The sequence below is a fragment of the Mytilus californianus genome, unplaced genomic scaffold, assembly GCF_021869535.1.
Source record: "Mytilus californianus isolate M0D057914Y unplaced genomic scaffold, xbMytCali1.0.p SCAF_35, whole genome shotgun sequence".
Lineage (NCBI taxonomy): Eukaryota > Metazoa > Mollusca > Bivalvia > Mytilida > Mytilidae > Mytilus > Mytilus californianus.
Genome location: NW_026262685.1, coordinates 108,342 through 124,209, shown reverse-complemented (window position 1 = coordinate 124,209; position 15,868 = coordinate 108,342). Strand labels below are relative to the sequence as shown.

Sequence of the window (15,868 nt, the reverse complement as noted above, 5' to 3'; positions counted from 1 at the left end):
ACCATTATTTTTTAACATACTTTAAAATGTTCTAACAATTAGTTTTACGCTATATATACGTTTCCCTCGATGTTAGGGAATTTAAGGGCCTTCATAGACTTTAACATACTTATCTCCTGACAACTGGGGAGGATAAGAATAGTGCTTCATAGTGGTGAGGACATTGACTCTCTTTTATCCTAGTATATTAAACTCAATTCATGTTACCCGCCTTTACAAGAGAAACTCGGGCTGCATACTGCGCGTTCTTTGGAACACTTTTACCAATGCTAAGTTTCCGGATAAGAAATATTAAATAGTTGATTTTAACAATATGTATTGTTAGAGTTTAACGAATTAGACAGCTTTAGATAAGGTATATTATTCAAATCTATACAACTTTATTAAATTATTGTTGATTAATTTCGTAGAGGAAAAGACATTTATGATACCATCATTCATTTATGTGCACGTATTAATAAACGCTTTTACATGTATTTTGCTATCCACGTTGCAATTTATATACAGATATAATTAACATTTGTTTCCATATAGTAATAACTAAATGTGCATGATTTGAATAAAAATCAATATTGAGTATCAAAAAGATATGTAGCCAAAAGCGTATCTTTCATTGCAAAAATAATTTCTAGATAATATTTTATAGATCGCCTGTTTAGTGGGATGTGTTATTGTCATAATCATGATATTAGCAATTGGACCATTGTTTTACTCATTACCAAAGGTAGGATGCTTATTATAAGTAATACATTAATTTCTGGATTAAGTCTTTTTTTCTAGCAAGGTCGTCACTTATCTTGAAAACATTACACAGTCATTTTATTGTTTTTAACTTCTATTATATTTTAACTTTCTTAACTGTCTTTTATACTTTAGAGAAACTATTATAGTTTATATTTAATTTTGTTCATTTCAATATTTTAAACTTGAAATCATTTTTCTTTCCTCATTTATTTATGATAATATTTTATTAGAATCAGACAAACAAATAAACTACACCATACGTACGTTACTAATAGTATTGTTAGGGTTTACAAAAAGGAATGGAAAACCTAAATCCGAAGTTTTTATTAATTTTGTAAAAAAATGAGAGTTCATTTTACAGTGTGTTTTGTCAGCAGTAATAATTATAAACCTACGAACGATGTATCTTCAAATATTAGAGGTACCATCACTGTGGCGCACATCAAAGTTTGATTTTGTAAGTAGAAACTAAAACGTGTATACGAAATGTTTAAGACTCTAATATAAGAATAGTCAAGTCAAATATTCCAATTGTTACAACAATCCCGCTTCTTTTTCCCTCGAATGTGACATCACCGAAGTAGATATCACTGAGTTTGCTCTTTCATGATGAACTCGACGGGTGCCAAATATGGAGCAGGATGATCTGTTTACCTTTCTGGAGCACCTCAGTCCTGATATCACCCCTAACATTTGGTGGGTTTTGTTTTGCCAAGTTGTGTTTTGTATAATGTTGTTTGTCCTTTGGTCGTTTTCATGCCCCACTTGGGGGCATTATGTTTTCGGTCAGTGCGTCCGTCCGTCCGTCCGTCCGTCCGTCTGTCACGCTACAGGTTAATGTTTTTGGTTAAAGTTTTTGGTCAAGGTAGTTTTTGATGAAGTTGAAGTCCAATCAACTTGAAACTTAGTACACATGTGCCCTATGATATGATCTTTTATATGTTAATGCCAAATTAGAGTTTTTACCCCAATATCATGGTCCACTGAACATAGAAAATGATAGTGCGAGTGGGGCATCCGTGTACTATGGACACATTCTTTGTTTTTTTTTTGCCAAGGCGTTGTCAGTTTTTTATCGACCTGTGATTTTGAATATCGCTTTGGTATCTTCCGCCTCTCTTTCAAATATAATAGAAACCAAACGATACTGTTATAAAAGTATACTCTTGTCCAGCAGTAAAATCCATGATAAACAGTGTCGTTCGTTTAGCTATGCAGGATGTATAAATACTCATACACGTTCGTTTAGCTACATGTATATATGCAGATGTGTAAATGTGCATTCACGTCCGGTAAGAATGGGTACGTTAATTGTAATATATTTATATAGTGTTCTATGAATCTTAAGGAAACTTTGCAAGAACTCTCTGAGGGGTTTATATATGGCCTGTCACAAGGGTCAATGTCAGCCCTTATCACAAATACAATCTTTTTCAAGTGACAATCTAAGTGTTCATGTAGAACCTTCATATTTAATTTACTGTTAATGTGTTCTCATCTAGAATATATGTAAAACATTTGCAACTGGTAGGTAAACAAACAACAACTATCAATCAATCGTATATATTGCACAAACCAAAAAATATCTGTATTATCAGAATTTAAGTACAGCTAATTCAAATACATTGTTTGTGAGTTAAATGAATAGGAACACAGTATAGACTAAACAAAAGAGACAAATGTAAAGACAATGTCAAACAGAAGTAGTGATGTTTTTAATGGAAATCCAAGAATACTACACAGAGAAGATAAGTATTCAGAAACAAATCTAACTTAACCAGAGATGAACTCAGATGTACATGTCGTGGTTTTAAAAAAAATCGGAATTCAGTGATATAAAGTTTTAATGCGGGCAAGGATATTTGAACTTTAACAAACGTAACAGGTTCAAGTGTGTTTATACGTCTAGAGAACAACATGAAGGTTAATATACACGTGAAGATGGCTATTACATTAAGATTTTTTTTGTGTTTAAATTTTCTATCTAGCCACGAGTTTCTCTATTAGGGAGGGTATGTGGAGAATGGTGTGTATAAAGAAATATTATAGTCTTGTAACTGCAAAGTCTATCATAATGAATAACAAATGAAAGTCTTGAGGATTTTACACGTCCATCAATGTTAGTTGTATTATTGCAACAAACTATAATCCATTAATTACATGTAAGATTGAGGGTATACAGCCAAACTCATGACTGTGAATAAAAATATCCAAGTCAAGTATAGATTTGAGTAAAAACTTATAGCTCTGCATGTTGGAATAGGAAATAAATCATAGCTAATTGAATGACATTGAAAAGTGGCCTCTGGTGGGTAGTTGAGAATGAGATACTAAACGTTTTTATTGTAAACCTTTTTTTCTGCAGGTTATATGGATGGTGACCTTTCTGACCTCATCCATTCTTGATGTAGATATTGGCATAGCTTCAAGTCTGATATTTTCTCTATTGACTGTATCATTACGAACACAAAGGTCAGTTATAAAGATAAAATAGGACTGTACAGTCCGTATAGTATACGTAAGCACAATAATATAATGTAGCTCTTTTTATAGTTATGACAACTATTACAATTATTTGGCATTCTGACATTATATATTATTTTTATTTGATCAAAGATAATTCTATAAATATGACCAAAGAAAGAAGTTCAAGGTTTGAAGTATTATGCCGAAATATAGAATTATTTTTTTGCTGCAAGCTGTATGATTACACAAGCACACTTTGTGAAGATATGAATTTGAACAAACTATGTTGTATTCATTTTCAGTCCTTCGTCATATACACTAGGATTTGTTGGGAAAACAAATCAGTTAAAATCAGTAGAAAGATATGATCCCGTAAGTATCACTTCTAATATGATAAATACACAGAGAATTGACTGATGTTAAACTGGATGTTAAGCAAACAAACAGTTTGTTTGCTTAACATCCAGTTTTAAATACACATAGGCGATGGAACACACTCGTCTTTTTATATTTCATCCGTACACTTTTGACAATGCATACATGTAAATATGACGTGTATTGCTTTGGAAACTGAAAACTTAGTATAGGACTGTCTTATCGAGGTAAATTATTTCCAAATTCTATTTATAGCTTTTGAATGAAAAGTTAAAATGACATAGTGGGTTTTCTTAAATAGCTTATGTTTACGAAATATACATGTACGAGCTGGTATTCAGATGACATTTAGTTGTTGAAAAAAATATGCATCTTTCGGCATAAGCGAGATAAAAAATGTGGAGTAAATGGAAGAGTGACGATGTATTTGAGAGACGGAAGATACCAAAGGGATATTCAAAGTCCGAAAAGAACTGACAATGTCATGGCAATACAAAAAACGAAAAACGATCAAAAGACAACATCCTACAAAACATAACATAAAAAACTAAAGACTGAGCAACCCCACCTAAAACCAAGGTGATCTCAGGTGCTCTGGAAGGGTAGCAGATCCTGTTCCACATGTGAAATTACAAATAAATATTTTTAAAACTTTATATAATACAAAACGTTTAAAACCATATTTGCACCATTTTGCTGTCAGAATTGCGATTCCAAAACATCATTGTAAAGTAAAGAACAGGATATAACTTAATTCTGTGAGATACAGAAATTCGTAAGGAGAATAAATGTTGTCGTTCATTCATTAAAGCAAAATTGATAAAATGAAAACTATCCTACAAAGTCAACAAATTCAATGCATAATCGTCTAGACTACCCCTTTTTCAGGTTGTTGCACCAGACAATGTTAGAATAATTCAGTTCCAAGCCCCTATTTACTTTGCTAATGCCGACATATTTGTGAAGAGTGTGGTCAAGTTGACTGGTATAGATCCAGTAAAGGCCAGGAAGAAACAGAAACAGTTTAATCAAGTGGAGACAAACATAAGCCCGGTAAGTGTTGTATCCGTTGATAGAAATTCAGTGATTTATTATGATATAACATTTATACTGTGTCTACTAATAAAACAACACGCTATGTATATATCAATGAGACGCCAAACTAACGAAAAACAAAACCAGATAGTCTTGTAGAGGTTAACAATAGACAAGTGTCTATGTTCCGGACCATATGAGTATTTGCACTGTACGCGTATGGTCATGACCATATGGGTATAATATGGTTCGACCATGCGCGTACGGTCAGACCATATGAGTATATACTTGTTTCGTTATTAACGGGCCGGACTATATGAGTATATAGACCATAAAGGTATTTTTCGAATAAATTCAAACTTCCTTAACAGACACAGCTCGTTCTCTGAACCAAAATCGGCACAAGTTATTAACTGAAAGCCTTTATCTTTGTCACATATTGTCTGAATCTTGGTATATTTGTGTCTTGCCCTCGCAATATAAAGTCAATTTTAAGCACCTTTATGCTGTCGACAGTTTCGTCCGTACGTGAAGCCACAGGTGTTTTGAGAATGCACATTTTTTTCTGTTCTCCGACGTTTAGATTAGATTTTCTTTAATTTCTTCTAATTTCCACTTATATTCACTTGACTGGTATGTTTATACTCTTATTCATATGATCTTACAATAACAGTGGTTCTACATAAAAACAGAGGGACAGCACGTATAAACTACTGTAATTGTAAACCGTATAGAGAGGAGCATAAAGAAATTAAATAACTGAAAATAATTTGAAATGTTTAAGAAATCTTAAATTGAAAATTGAAACAACAAAATAAGGTTAATGGGTGGTTCAATGCTCCAATTGCTAATGTGTAACAGTTACTTCTTGCTTAACATGTTTCGTAAAGACATTTTAATAATGACCATGCAAAAACGCGTCTACTATAATTTTACTTGTGAGCAAAATTCATTTTATTTCATTAATCACGTTTCAATGATTACCGAATTATTATCTAAGTCAAAATTTCATTTTTTGAAACTCTTAGTCTATGACACATTGAAGGGTTATGCCTTACACAATTATCGTTCAACGTTCATCGTATTAATTACCCGGACCATACGCGTTTGGTCCAAATACTCATATGGTCCGGAACATCTATATAATATATTGTATGCCAAACACTAACGTCCATTGGCATCAAATTCCACGAAAGACAACGATGTTAAATAAATATAAGGATTTAAAAAAAATTATTCTTTTAACAATTTTGATTCGAGTGCCTATGATGAATATTTTAATTGTTTTAGATTTTGTCACGTCGTGGCATTATACAACTAAATATATGTATGAATTTTGCTCAATCATAACTTACAGTACTTACAGTGTATATACATGTTCTGTACTTTAATTCATAGAAAGATTTGACGGAAAATTGTGATCTAACAATGCAAATAGAGTCAAAGATGTCAGAAAAATTTGTTGATGGTGTAGAAATCGTTATACTGGATTTTTCTGGAGTTAATTTTATCGATATTGTTGGAATAAAGGCGTTAAAAAGGGTATGTACATGTGTGTTCTATTAATTATGAATGTTAGTCACAATGTTAATATGTTCAGTTAAAGCTATCGTATAATAGATGGATACATTTTGTAAATAGATTATAGAGAACTATTTTTATTTTAAAGTACAACTTGGTACAAGTACATGAAATACATTATATTACAATTATAGTCAATAAACATATGTTAACAGGAGAGTACTGAACATTTGAGTATTTATTACTAGACTCAAGCTGGCAGCCACTTTTAGCAGCCAATCAAGATAGCAGCCACTTTTTTCCAGCAGCCAATTTTGATGATATCTCTAAAAACCCAAAAACTATAACAGACTCGAATGTTCCAAAAATCTCAAAATCTAATTTAAATGTAATTTAAGAGCGGAATTCGACAATTTCACGGCTTGTAGTGATTCTCAAAGGATTTTTTTCGTTTTAAATACCAATAATGATAGCAGCCACTTTTTTTTCGAAATTATAACTACCAATACGATATGTATCATTTTTTAACGTCTAAATGACCACAGATGTTCAGCCTTAGAAGTGAACGTTGAACAAACCAACACAAATGACGTCAGTAACTGAAAGCACTCACTAGCTTGATTTCTAAATCCGGCATATTGGTGTCAATGTGTATAGAAATATCTAGTTTCTGCATAACTAATATATGTGCAGTTAGCCGCCGGTTCGATATTCTATATTCAACTAGCTGTGAGCAGTCGGTTCAATATTCAAACTTATTTGAAAATCATAAAAAATTGAGGATTAAGAGGAGTGAAAAAATACGTAGGAAATCGTTTTATGACCCCTTCAAGCTGTCGTAAATTCTCGTTGTCGAATATAATCCCTGATGTAAGTTGCATAATTGTCTTTATGTAAAATATAGTTTTTATAAATAAAACAACATTGAAGATGTATTTTATATACAATATTTCTTAAAACAATAGAAATATAACCTTAACGCTAGAAACATTTAAAAAATATCAATAGAAATATTTATGGAAAGCCCCCACCTGTCCCAAAAATTGTATAGTAAAAACCTACACACTTTGAACCCCAACAATTTCCGAATGGGCCTAACTCCCAAAAATTCATTTCAGTGTGGCCTTCCCCAAGTTATTACCTTTCATTTGAGCCATGTCCGGTGGCGAACTTTACCGTACAGCGCTGGCGAGGCTTACCGAAAGAATGTAGGGTGTATACATATTTTTTTCCTTAGCAGCAACTTTGAACCCCAACAATTTCCGAATGGGCCTAACTCCCAAAAATTCATTTCAGTGTGGCCTTCCCCAAGTTATTACCTTTCATTTGAGCCATGTCCGGTGGCGAACTTTACCGTACAGCGCTGGCGAGTTTTACCGAAAGAATATAGGGTGTATACAATTTTTTTCCTTAGCAGCAACTTTGAACCCCAACAATTTCCGAATGGGCCTAACTCCCAAAAATTCATTTCAGTGTGGCCTTCCCCAAGTTATTACCTTTCATTTGAGCCATGTCCGGTGGCGAACTTTACCGTACAGCGCTGGCGAGGCTTACCGAAAGAATGTAGGGTGTATACATATTTTTTTCCTTAGCAGCAACTTTGAACCCCAACAATTTCCGAATGGGCCTAACTCCCAAAAAATCATTTCAGTGTGGCCTTCCCCAAGTTATTACCTTTCATTTGAGCCATGTCCGGTGGCGAACTTTACCGTACAGCGCTGGCGAGTTTTACCGAAAGAATATAGGGTGTATACAATTTTTTTCCTTAGCAGCAACTTTGAACCCCAACAATTTCCGAATGGGCCTAACTCCCAAAAATTCATTTCAGTGTGGCCTTCCCCAAGTTATTACCTTTCATTTGAGCCATGTCCGGTGGCGAACTTTACCGTACAGCGCTGGCGAGGCTTACCGAAAGAATGTAGGGTGTATACATATTTTTTTCCTTAGCAGCAACTTTGAACCCCAACAATTTCCGAATGGGCCTAACTCCCAAAAATTCATTTCAGTGTGGCCTTCCCCAAGTTATTACCTTTCATTTGAGCCATGTCCGGTGGCGAACTTTACCGTACAGCGCTGGCGAGTTTTACCGAAAGAATATAGGGTGTATACAATTTTTTTCCTTAGCAGCAACTTTGAACCCCAACAATTTCCGAATGGGCCTAACTCCCAAAAATTCATTTCAGTGTGGCCTTCCCCAAGTTATTACCTTTCATTTGAGCCATGTCCGGTGGCGAACTTTACCGTACAGCGCTGGCGAGGCTTACCGAAAGAATGTAGGGTGTATACATATTTTTTTCCTTAGCAGCAACTTTGAACCCCAACAATTTCCGAATGGGCCTAACTCCCAAAAATTCATTTCAGTGTGGCCTTCCCCAAGTTATTACCTTTCATTTGAGCCATGTCCGGTGGCGAACTTTACCGTACAGCGCTGGCGAGTTTTACCGAAAGAATATAGGGTGTATACAATTTTTTTCCTTAGCAGCAACTTTGAACCCCAACAATTTCCGAATGGGCCTAACTCCCAAAAATTCATTTCAGTGTGGCCTTCCCCAAGTTATTACCTTTCATTTGAGCCATGTCCGGTGGCGAACTTTACCGTACAGCGCTGGCGAGGCTTACCGAAAGAATGTAGGGTGTATACATATTTTTTTCCTTAGCAGCAACTTTGAACCCCAACAATTTCCGAATGGGCCTAACTCCCAAAAATTCATTTCAGTGTGGCCTTCCCCAAGTTATTACCTTTCATTTGAGCCATGTCCGGTGGCGAACTTTACCGTACAGCGCTGGCGAGTTTTACCGAAAGAATATAGGGTGTATACAATTTTTTTCCTTAGCAGCAACTTTGAACCCCAACAATTTCCGAATGGGCCTAACTCCCAAAAATTCATTTCAGTGTGGCCTTCCCCAAGTTATTACCTTTCATTTGAGCCATGTCCGGTGGCGAACTTTACCGTACAGCGCTGGCGAGGCTTACCGAAAGAATGTAGGGTGTATACATATTTTTTTCCTTAGCAGCAACTTTGAACCCCAACAATTTCCGAATGGGCCTAACTCCCAAAAATTCATTTCAGTGTGGCCTTCCCCAAGTTATTACCTTTCATTTGAGCCATGTCCGGTGGCGAACTTTACCGTACAACGCTGGCGAGTTTTACCGAAAGAATATAGGGTGTATACAATTTTTTTCCTTAGCAGCAACTTTGAACCCCAACAATTTCCGAATGGGCCTAACTCCCAAAAATTCATTTCAGTGTGGCCTTCCCCAAGTTATTACCTTTCATTTGAGCCATGTCCGGTGGCGAACTTTACCGTACAGCGCTGGCGAGGCTTACCGAAAGAATGTAGGGTGTATACATATTTTTTTCCTTAGCAGCAACTTTGAACCCCAACAATTTCCGAATGGGCCTAACTCCCAAAAATTCATTTCAGTGTGGCCTTCCCCAAGTTATTACCTTTCATTTGAGCCATGTCCGGTGGCGAACTTTACCGTACAGTGCTGGCGAGTTTTACCGAAAGAATATAGGGTGTATACAATTTTTTTCCTTAGCAGCAACTTTGAACCCCAACAATTTCCGAATGGGCCTAACTCCCAAAAATTCATTTCAGTGTGGCCTTCCCCAAGTTATTACCTTTCATTTGAGCCATGTCCGGTGGCGAACTTTACCGTACAGCGCTGGCGAGGCTTACCGAAAGAATGTAGGGTGTATACATATTTTTTTCCTTAGCAGCAACTTTGAACCCCAACAATTTCCGAATGGGCCTAACTCCCAAAAATTCATTTCAGTGTGGCCTTCCCCAAGTTATTACCTTTCATTTGAGCCATGTCCGGTGGCGAACTTTACCGTACAACGCTGGCGAGTTTTACCGAAAGAATATAGGGTGTATACAATTTTTTTCCTTAGCAGCAACTTTGAACCCCAACAATTTCCGAATGGGCCTAACTCCCAAAAATTCATTTCAGTGTGGCCTTCCCCAAGTTATTACCTTTCATTTGAGCCATGTCCGGTGGCGAACTTTACCGTACAGCGCTGGCGAGGCTTACCGAAAGAATGTAGGGTGTATACATATTTTTTTCCTTAGCAGCAACTTTGAACCCCAACAATTTCCGAATGGGCCTAACTCCCAAAAATTCATTTCAGTGTGGCCTTCCCCAAGTTATTACCTTTCATTTGAGCCATGTCCGGTGGCGAACTTTACCGTACAGCGCTGGCGAGTTTTACCGAAAGAATATAGGGTGTATACAATTTTTTTCCTTAGCAGCAACTTTGAACCCCAACAATTTCCGAATGGGCCTAACTCCCAAAAATTCATTTCAGTGTGGCCTTCCCCAAGTTATTACCTTTCATTTGAGCCATGTCCGGTGGCGAACTTTACCGTACAGCGCTGGCGAGGCTTACCGAAAGAATGTAGGGTGTATACATATTTTTTTCCTTAGCAGCAACTTTGAACCCCAACAATTTCCGAATGGGCCTAACTCCCAAAAATTCATTTCAGTGTGGCCTTCCCCAAGTTATTACCTTTCATTTGAGCCATGTCCGGTGGCGAACTTTACCGTACAGCGCTGGCGAGTTTTACCGAAAGAATATAGGGTGTATACAATTTTTTTCCTTAGCAGCAACTTTGAACCCCAACAATTTCCGAATGGGCCTAACTCCCAAAAATTCATTTCAGTGTGGCCTTCCCCAAGTTATTACCTTTCATTTGAGCCATGTCCGGTGGCGAACTTTACCGTACAGCGCTGGCGAGGCTTACCGAAAGAATGTAGGGTGTATACATATTTTTTTCCTTAGCAGCAACTTTGAACCCCAACAATTTCCGAATGGGCCTAACTCCCAAAAATTCATTTCAGTGTGGCCTTCCCCAAGTTATTACCTTTCATTTGAGCCATGTCCGGTGGCGAACTTTACCGTACAGCGCTGGCGAGTTTTACCGAAAGAATATAGGGTGTATACAATTTTTTTCCTTAGCAGCAACTTTGAACCCCAACAATTTCCGAATGGGCCTAACTCCCAAAAATTCATTTCAGTGTGGCCTTCCCCAAGTTATTACCTTTCATTTGAGCCATGTCCGGTGGCGAACTTTACCGTACAGCGCTGGCGAGGCTTACCGAAAGAATGTAGGGTGTATACATATTTTTTTCCTTAGCAGCAACTTTGAACCCCAACAATTTCCGAATGGGCCTAACTCCCAAAAATTCATTTCAGTGTGGCCTTCCCCAAGTTATTACCTTTCATTTGAGCCATGTCCGGTGGCGAACTTTACCGTACAACGCTGGCGAGTTTTACCGAAAGAATATAGGGTGTATACAATTTTGTTCCTTAGCAGCAACTTTGAACCCCAACAATTTCCGAATGGGCCTAACTCCCAAAAATTCATTTCAGTGTGGCCTTCCCCAAGTTATTACCTTTCATTTGAGCCATGTCCGGTGGCGAACTTTACCGTACAGCGCTGGCGAGGCTTACCGAAAGAATGTAGGGTGTATACATATTTTTTTCCTTAGCAGCAACTTTGAACCCCAACAATTTCCGAATGGGCCTAACTCCCAAAAATTCATTTCAGTGTGGCCTTCCCCAAGTTATTACCTTTCATTTGAGCCATGTCCGGTGGCGAACTTTACCGTACAGTGCTGGCGAGTTTTACCGAAAGAATATAGGGTGTATACAATTTTTTTCCTTAGCAGCAACTTTGAACCCCAACAATTTCCGAATGGGCCTAACTCCCAAAAATTCATTTCAGTGTGGCCTTCCCCAAGTTATTACCTTTCATTTGAGCCATGTCCGGTGGCGAACTTTACCGTACAGCGCTGGCGAGGCTTACCGAAAGAATGTAGGGTGTATACATATTTTTTTCCTTAGCAGCAACTTTGAACCCCAACAATTTCCGAATGGGCCTAACTCCCAAAAATTCATTTCAGTGTGGCCTTCCCCAAGTTATTACCTTTCATTTGAGCCATGTCCGGTGGCGAACTTTACCGTACAGCGCTGGCGAGGCTTACCGAAAGAATGTAGGGTGTATACATATTTTTTTCCTTAGCAGCAACTTTGAACCCCAACAATTTCCGAATGGGCCTAACTCCCAAAAATTCATTTCAGTGTGGCCTTCCCCAAGTTATTACCTTTCATTTGAGCCATGTCCGGTGGCGAACTTTACCGTACAGCGCTGGCGAGTTTTACCGAAAGAATATAGGGTGTATACAATTTTTTTCCTTAGCAGCAACTTTGAACCCCAACAATTTCCGAATGGGCCTAACTCCCAAAAATTCATTTCAGTGTGGCCTTCCCCAAGTTATTACCTTTCATTTGAGCCATGTCCGGTGGCGAACTTTACCGTACAGCGCTGGCGAGGCTTACCGAAAGAATGTAGGGTGTATACATATTTTTTTCCTTAGCAGCAACTTTGAACCCCAACAATTTCCGAATGGGCCTAACTCCCAAAAATTCATTTCAGTGTGGCCTTCCCCAAGTTATTACCTTTCATTTGAGCCATGTCCGGTGGCGAACTTTACCGTACAGCGCTGGCGAGTTTTACCGAAAGAATATAGGGTGTATACAATTTTTTTCCTTAGCAGCAACTTTGAACCCCAACAATTTCCGAATGGGCCTAACTCCCAAAAATTCATTTCAGTGTGGCCTTCCCCAAGTTATTACCTTTCATTTGAGCCATGTCCGGTGGCGAACTTTACCGTACAGCGCTGGCGAGGCTTACCGAAAGAATGTAGGGTGTATACATATTTTTTTCCTTAGCAGCAACTTTGAACCCCAACAATTTCCGAATGGGCCTAACTCCCAAAAATTCATTTCAGTGTGGCCTTCCCCAAGTTATTACCTTTCATTTGAGCCATGTCCGGTGGCGAACTTTACCGTACAGCGCTGGCGAGGCTTACCGAAAGAATATAGGGTGTATACATATTTTTTTTCCTTAGCAGCAACTTTGAACCCCAACAATTTCCGAATGGGCCTAACTCCCAAAAATTCATTTCAGTGTGGCCTTTCCCAAGTTATTACCTTTCATTTGAGCCATGTCCGGTGGCGAACTTTACCGTACAGCGCTGGCGAGGCTTACCGAAAGAATGTAGGGTGTATACAAATTTTTTCCTTAGCAGCAACTTTGAACCCCAACAATTTCCGAATGGGCCTAACTCCCAAAAATTCATTTCAGTGTGGCCTTCCCCAAGTTATTACCTTTCATTTGAGCCATGTCCGGTGGCGAACTTTACCGTACAGCGCTGGCGAGGCTTACCGAAAAAATGTAGGGTGTATACATATTTTTTTCCTTAGCAGCAACTTTGAACCCCAACAATTTCCGAATGGGCCTAACTCCCAAAAATTCATTTCAGTGTGGCCTTCCCCAAGTTATTACCTTTCATTTGAGCCATGTCCGGTGGCGAACTTTACCGTACAGCGCTGGCGAGGCTTACCGAAAGAATATAGGGTGTATACATATTTTTTTCCTTAGCAGTAACTTTGAACCCCAACAATTTCCGAATGGGCCTAACTCCCAAAAATTCATTTCAGTGTGGCCTTCCCCAAGTTATTACCTTTCATTTGAGCCATGTCCGGTGGCGAACTTTACCGTACAGCGCTGGCGAGGCTTACCGAAAGAATGTAGGGTGTATACATATTTTTTTCCTTAGCAGCAACTTTGAACCCCAACAATTTCCGAATGGGCCTAACTCCCAAAAATTCATTTCAGTGTGGCCTTCCCCAAGTTATTACCTTTCATTTGAGCCATGTCCGGTGGCGAACTTTACCGTACAGCGCTGGCGAGGCTTACCGAAAGAATGTAGGGTGTATACATATTTTTTTCCTTAGCAGCAACTTTGAACCCCAACAATTTCCGAATGGGCCTAACTCCCAAAAATTCATTTCAGTGTGGCCTTCCCCAAGTTATTACCTTTCATTTGAGCCATGTCCGGTGGCGAACTTTACCGTACAGCGCTGGCGAGGCTTACCGAAAGAATATAGGGTGTATACATATTTTTTTTCCTTAGCAGCAACTTTGAACCCCAACAATTTCCGAATGGGCCTAACTCCCAAAAATTCATTTCAGTGTGGCCTTTCCCAAGTTATTACCTTTCATTTGAGCCATGTCCGGTGGCGAACTTTACCGTACAGCGCTGGCGAGGCTTACCGAAAGAATGTAGGGTGTATACAAATTTTTTCCTTAGCAGCAACTTTGAACCCCAACAATTTCCGAATGGGCCTAACTCCCAAAAATTCATTTCAGTGTGGCCTTCCCCAAGTTATTACCTTTCATTTGAGCCATGTCCGGTGGCGAACTTTACCGTACAGCGCTGGCGAGGCTTACCGAAAAAATGTAGGGTGTATACATATTTTTTTCCTTAGCAGCAACTTTGAACCCCAACAATTTCCGAATGGGCCTAACTCCCAAAAATTCATTTCAGTGTGGCCTTTCCCAAGTTATTACCTTTCATTTGAGCCATGTCCGGTGGCGAACTTTACCGTACAGCGCTGGCGAGGCTTACCGAAAGAATGTAGGGTGTATACAAATTTTTTCCTTAGCAGCAACTTTGAACCCCAACAATTTCCGAATGGGCCTAACTCCCAAAAATTCATTTCAGTGTGGCCTTCCCCAAGTTATTACCTTTCATTTGAGCTATGTCCGGTGGCGAACTTTACCGTACAGCGCTGGCGAGGCTTACCGAAAGAATATAGGGTGTATACATATTTTTTTCCTTAGCAGCAACTTTGAACCCCAACAATTTCCGAATGGGCCTAACTCCCAAAAATTCATTTCAGTGTGGCCTTTCCCAAGTTATTACCTTTCATTTGAGCCATGTCCGGTGGCGAACTTTACCGTACAGCGCTGGCGAGGCTTACCGAAAGAATGTAGGGTGTATACAAATTTTTTCCTTAGCAGCAACTTTGAACCGCAACAATTTCCGAATGGGCCTATATCCCAAAAATTCATTTCAGTGTGGCCTTTCCCAAGTTATTACCTTTCATTTGAGCTATGTCCGGTGGCGAACTTTACCGTACAGCGCTGGCGAGGCTTACCGAAAGAATATAGGGTGTATACATATTTTTTTCCTTAACAGCAACTTTGAACCCCAACAATTTCCGAATGGGCCTAACTCCCAAAAATTCATTTCAGTGTGGCCTTCCCCAAGTTATTACCTTTCATTTGAGCCATGTCCGGTGGCGAACTTTACCGTACAGCGCTGGCGAGGCTTACCGAAAGAATATACGGTGTATACATATTTTTTTCCTTAGCAGTAACTTTGAACCCCAACAATTTCCGAATGGGCCTAACTCCCAAAAATTCATTTCAGTGTGGCCTTCCCCAAGTTATTACCTTTCATTTGAGCCATGTCCGGTGGCGAACTTTACCGTACAGCGCTGGCGAGGCTTACCGAAAGAATGTAGGGTGTATACATATTTTTTTCCTTAGCAGCAACTTTGAACCCCAACATTTTCCGAATGGGCCTAACTCCCAAAAATGCATTTCAGTGTGGCCTTCCCCAAGTTATTACCTTTCATTTGAGCCATGTCTGGTTGCGAACTTTGCCGTACAGCGCTGGCGAGGCTTACCCAAAAAATCATTTCAGTGTGGACTTACAATAGTATACGCGAAAGTACGGGAACAATTATATGACATATTGTTCTTAGGTCTTTTTGCCAGTATTGCCGACATTCTGGGGGCTTCAAAATTCAAAACACATTAGCTTATTTCAAAGTGATACATTATCAAAACTATAAAACTTCTATAA

At 38.6% G+C, this 15,868-nt stretch overlaps 1 protein-coding gene across 1 annotated transcript in view; it reads left to right on the top strand.

Moving 5' to 3' along the window:
• Positions 1-629: 629 nt before the first annotated feature.
• The window catches only part of LOC127736663 (prestin-like), a 38,987-nt gene continuing 23,748 nt past the window's right edge, over positions 630-15,868 (top strand). The window contains exons 1-6 of the mRNA XM_052247225.1: positions 630-724; positions 1,106-1,201; positions 3,110-3,216; positions 3,513-3,582; positions 4,474-4,638; positions 6,019-6,162. Coding sequence (XP_052103185.1) covers positions 683-724; positions 1,106-1,201; positions 3,110-3,216; positions 3,513-3,582; positions 4,474-4,638; positions 6,019-6,162 — 624 coding nt within the window. The 5' untranslated portion in view covers positions 630-682. The remainder of the gene's footprint in view (positions 725-1,105; positions 1,202-3,109; positions 3,217-3,512; positions 3,583-4,473; positions 4,639-6,018; positions 6,163-15,868) is intronic.